The sequence below is a fragment of the Chanodichthys erythropterus genome, chromosome 12, assembly GCF_024489055.1.
Source record: "Chanodichthys erythropterus isolate Z2021 chromosome 12, ASM2448905v1, whole genome shotgun sequence".
NCBI classification, from domain to species: domain Eukaryota; kingdom Metazoa; phylum Chordata; class Actinopteri; order Cypriniformes; family Xenocyprididae; genus Chanodichthys; species Chanodichthys erythropterus.
In genome coordinates this window covers 55,261,344-55,266,258 of record NC_090232.1, presented here as the reverse complement: position 1 = coordinate 55,266,258, position 4,915 = coordinate 55,261,344, and the positions used below count along the sequence as shown (strand labels likewise).

General features: G+C 39.7%; 1 protein-coding gene across 1 annotated transcript; it reads left to right on the top strand.

Moving 5' to 3' along the window:
* Window positions 1-412: 412 nt before the first annotated feature.
* On the top strand, window positions 413-1,843 carry LOC137032072 (microfibril-associated glycoprotein 4-like). The gene is made up of 5 exons (XM_067403587.1): window positions 413-548; window positions 624-833; window positions 914-1,010; window positions 1,093-1,260; window positions 1,351-1,843. Exons 1-5 carry the CDS (start codon window positions 543-545, stop codon window positions 1,605-1,607), a joined length of 738 nt encoding a protein of 245 aa, XP_067259688.1. The 5' UTR covers window positions 413-542; the 3' UTR covers window positions 1,608-1,843.
* Window positions 1,844-4,915: the final 3,072 nt, after the last annotated feature.

The window sequence follows — 4,915 nt, the reverse complement described above, 5'->3', positions numbered from 1 at the left end:
CCAAACAGTTCTGCCATAGACTTCCATTAAAGAAAAGGAAGAAGAAGAAGAATTTGGGGCCAAGCACTGAAGGCACTGCAAAAACAGCAAACAACACATTCATGAAATCTAAGGCACATTATGAGAGAGACCACATTTACATTTACATTCAAAATAATAAACATGAAGGATTTAATCAAAACTACAAATTGTAGCTCTAAACTAAATCAGCCAGATTCAGTGAGATTTACTGAATAGATAAAATACAATACACTGCATATATATTTGCATTGAGGATGACAGATGCCTTTTTTATTTGCATCCAAAATGTGGGTGTTCATTGAGTAAATTTCTTCTGTGACACAGAGGAGGAGCATGAAAATCTGACAGATATATAAAGAGTGTCTGTCAGACTCAACAACACAAACGGTGAGTTACTGTTTTACTCGTCACTTACCTCAGAAAACATTCAGACATTTATACAACTTTAAGACATTTTTATTCTTTTTTTCGTCTAGATTAAACAGATCTCTGCTGTGATCTACTGAGGAGAGACTGAGAAGATGGCAGTGAGTTCATCAACAACATTTCTAGAGATGGTTTTCAGTGTGATGTTCATCTCTTTCTCTCTGTGTCTTGTGTAGATGATGGTGTTTCTAGCGGTTCTTCTCTCTGTTGTTCTGGTGAGCGGATGCAGTACTGATGAAAACACGCCGGTCGACTGTTCTGACCTTTATAAAGCAGGACAAACAGTCAGTGGGATTTACTCCATCTATCCAGCAGGTGGCGCTCCTGTCTGGGTTTACTGTGACATGATCTCAGATGGGAAAGATGAAGATAAAGGAGGATGGACGGTACGAATGTGACTGTAGATCATTAAACACACATCAGAACATACATTATGAATCATATCTTCTATATAAACCCATCACAGGTGATTCAGAGGAGAATGGACGGCAGTGTGAATTTCTATCGGCCGTGGAATCAGTACAAGAGAGGATTTGGGAATGTGGAGAGCGAATACTGGCTGGGTAAGATCTCACAGTGAGTGTCCGTTTGTGTGGATGATCATGTGTTTGGTTGAACATGTTCTTCATGTGTGTGTGTGAACAGGGCTGGAGAACATGTACCAGCTGACAAGTAAGAGGAAGTACATGCTGAGAGTGGATCTGGAGGACTTCACCGGAAAAAAAGTTTTTGCTCAGTACTCATCCTTCTCTGTGGATTGTGAAACTGACGGGTATAAACTGCTTGTTTCAGGATTCAGTAATGGAGGAGCAGGTGGGACACTTTCATTCACATTAAAAAAAGTCACACTCACTTCAGAAAATGTGCTCCTGATGTCCTCAATGATGCTCTTCTTCTCTGCAGGTGACTCTTTGACCCACCACAATGGTATGAAGTTCTCCACCTATGACAAAGATCAAGACACCTGGTCTAATAACTGTGCAAAAACGTTTCTCGGGGCATTTTGGTACGTAGCCTGTCACTATGCAAACCCCAACGGTGTGTATTTAGGAGGAGAAGATCCCACCATTTTCGCCATTGGAAATGTTTGGTACCACTATAAGAACAATTACGCTGTTGGTTTGAAATCCATCAGCATGAAGATCAAACGTGTGTCTTAGACCTTTGAAGAAACATTACAGTGTTTCTCAGAAACAAAATTAAATTAAGGTTTTGGGTTTCTCTTCTTCTTTTAACTCTGTAACTTAGTAAATCATGGTATATATTGTAACAGGATATATGGCTGTTGTTTTGTTTATCTCATTAATTATTTTCTTATTTTCTTTGTTTTGGGTCACTTTTTTAAATATACTACTGAAACAAATCAACAATAAACTTTAATAAACTCCAGCAATGAAAGGCATTATGTGTTGATGTGGATTTGTTTAACTCTACAAAAGACCTCAGGAACTGTAAATGAGGAATTCAGTTCAACTGCTCATAAACTTTCCCTATAAATACAACCCTATGTGTAAATGAACAATGTGTCACGTTTTATCAACACAGACAAGCTTAGCTTGACTCTTTTACAGAAATCGTGATTTATTTGTGAAGTTTTAGTAGATGTAACTAGGCTGTGCTTTTGTCAGTATGACCTAGTGTCACTTTCTAATATCAAAAATATTATTCTCCATTCAAACCGTGCATCTTGCCTCAGTGACGCAGTTCCTTAAAGGATGGTGTTGATATTAGTTGCCCAAGCATTTTATCCATTATTAATTACAGTCTCCAGAATGGGATTGTACCACTTTGAAATCAAGCTATAGTTGAGCCCATCTAAAAAAAATAAAATAAAATAATAATAATAAAAAAAAAAAAAAACAATCTGGACCCACATAATTAAAAAAACTGACTGATTTCAAAATTACCCAACTTGGCTAAGATATTAGAAAAAGTTGTTGTGGGATAATTAATTTTTTTTTTTTTTTTTTTTTTTTTTTTTTTAGTAGTAATAAATAAATAATAATAATAAAAAAAAATTATATGATTGTGGATGTAGTACTGTGTAGAGGTCTTCATGGGTCAACTTTGATCTAAAAACCCAAGAGCCAACCCGAGATTTTGATGAGTGCCTCTGACACGTGTCGGGTTTGGTATTAGTGGCCTCTGGTCTCGGGTAATTTAAAATAAATGTGCTTTTTCCAAATGGACCCCGAGAAGACCCGAATTCTTATAAACGGCGCTGGACATTTAAAGGGCCAATTTACCCAAAAATGAAAGTTCTGTCATTTGTTACTCACTCTCATGCCCTTCTACACCCGTAAGGCATTCGTTCATCTTCAGAACACAAAATAAGATATTTTTGATGAAATCTGATGGCTCAGTGAGGCCTGCATCACCAGCAATGGTACTTCCTCTCTCAAGATCCATAAAGGTACTTAATAACATTACGCCAAGAGCTATAGGACGTAATGAGGTTACAGATATACAGACACAGACATTTCAGCACTTCAGGTTACAGTGTTTAAAACAGATTGTCAGAGTCCAGGGAACAAAATGGTTTGCCTCATTTTCTTCTCCAGCATCCATTGCCTGTAGGGTCCCACAAGGATTCATCTTGGGCCCAGTCGTGTTTTCACTATATACTGTATTACTATAAATTACAGCAACACCTCCCCCTTTGCCTTTCTGACGAGGAATGTGTTTGTCATGAATGAGGCTCCTTCGGCTCGTCCTCCGGACCGCCGGAGGGAGCCATCACCTGAATATTGAACTTCATTGATTCGGACTTCATTTCCCATGTGCCCTCATTCCTGGGACTGATTGCACACACACCTGAACTCAATCACTCTCACACTATATAACACTCTCACATGCATACATACCTCGCGAAGTCTTGATTTGCCGAGGTGATCATTTCTAAGCGTTTTTCCCTGTGTACTGCCTTTTGTTACCGACTGGACTGTTTATCTCTGTTGAACCTTGCCGCCTGCCTTGAACACTGCCTGTTATCTGGACTCTGATTGTAAGCCGCCTGTCTTGACCCTTGCCTGTTCCTCGACTCTGTTTGCTTGCCGCCTGTCTCGACCATTGCCTGTCCCTGTTTATGCTCTTGCCCAAAGTCCCACCTGTTTGTATACCTTTGTTAATAAAGCTGCAAATGGATCCCCATTCTGTCGACCCATCATTACAGTGTTGATAATCGTAACCTTGAGGGCTAGACTCATTTAAAGTAATGTAATCGTCCCCGTTTCTGTCAAACACAGCACATCTAGATTACTGTCTGTGATAATATAATTTACAATAAGTGCTTTTGAAGAGAGTGATCTAATATTTAACAACCCAAGCTTTATCAGTTGTTTATCAGTATTATCTCTATTTTTTATTTGTTTAACATCAATTAAATTTTTACCATTAAATGGGTTTGGAAGTTTTTTGTTTTTACTAATTCGGGTTTTTACTAATTCCTCATTGGCCAGAATCCTGAACGTTTCCGGTTCCGGTGAGAGAACGCCGTGCGCACTGTGGCTGCCGCTTCTCATCGTCAATGTTCACTGTTTTTTTTTTTTTTTTTTCCTGTTTGCTAACCGTTTGCAAGCTGTGTATCACCATCCTGTCCTTGCTGCTGGTTGTCTGTATGTTTTTGGACTCGTTTTTTCTACTAACTACAACATGTTTCTGTCTTGACCCATATGTCTGGATTATTTGTTTTGATCAAATCTATCGCCGTTATTTCAGTCTCCTCCATCACTATCAACATCAATCATCATTTTCTCTTGTGTTTTTTCCCCATTTTGGATACAAAATCATCAAACATAAACATTACTGGACTGTTTTCCTGGTTTTTACAAACGTTTGCCTTTACCTGTATGGTTGGTGTTCGTGACACGCCTCAATTTTCACCGCAAGCTCTCTGCCTGTGTCTGGTTTAACGCTCAATACCTTCGGTGAGTAAGTCTCCCCTTCCTCATTGTTTTGCTTGTTTTCCTCACCGGGCTTGGCTAACGTGTGTGGTGCGGCCTCACTCCTCTGTTCACCACGAGCCCTCTGCCCGTGCCCATTGCTGGGTTTTCTGTACGTTTGAATTCGCGGGTCATGACAGATCTGGCGATCGTACCCCCCTGGGCTTGGCTAACGTAGTTCGTGCAACAGAGTTTGGTGTGGCTGCATATTTGCGAGTGCTCTTCGTCTCGAAGGCAATGTACTTCATAAATAAACTCGCAGTCACTAGACCCCTTTTCATCTCTTGTCTTTTTCTCTTTTTGTTTAACATGGAGTTTTTTTACACCTCGTCACAACTGCACCAAATGAACTCTTTTTCTCGGCTGGATTTTTCTACATATGAATGGTGTAAAAGCCTCGGAATTTCTCGTCGCCCTAGTTATATTCATCGGTCTCCTAAGCGCTGGCTGATTCAACACTCTGTTTTCCTGTCTTCAATACCCGTGATACGCTCACATAGATTGATGCGTCACCATAACGACAAGCG

Bases quoted from the DNA above. Each gene is read 5' to 3' on its own strand.
- LOC137032072 (XM_067403587.1), top strand. The intron at 834-913 runs GTACGAATGTGA...AACCCATCACAG, and splicing joins AAGATAAAGGAGGATGGACG to GTGATTCAGAGGAGAATGGA. The intron at 1,261-1,350 runs GTGGGACACTTT...TCTTCTCTGCAG, and splicing joins ATTCAGTAATGGAGGAGCAG to GTGACTCTTTGACCCACCAC.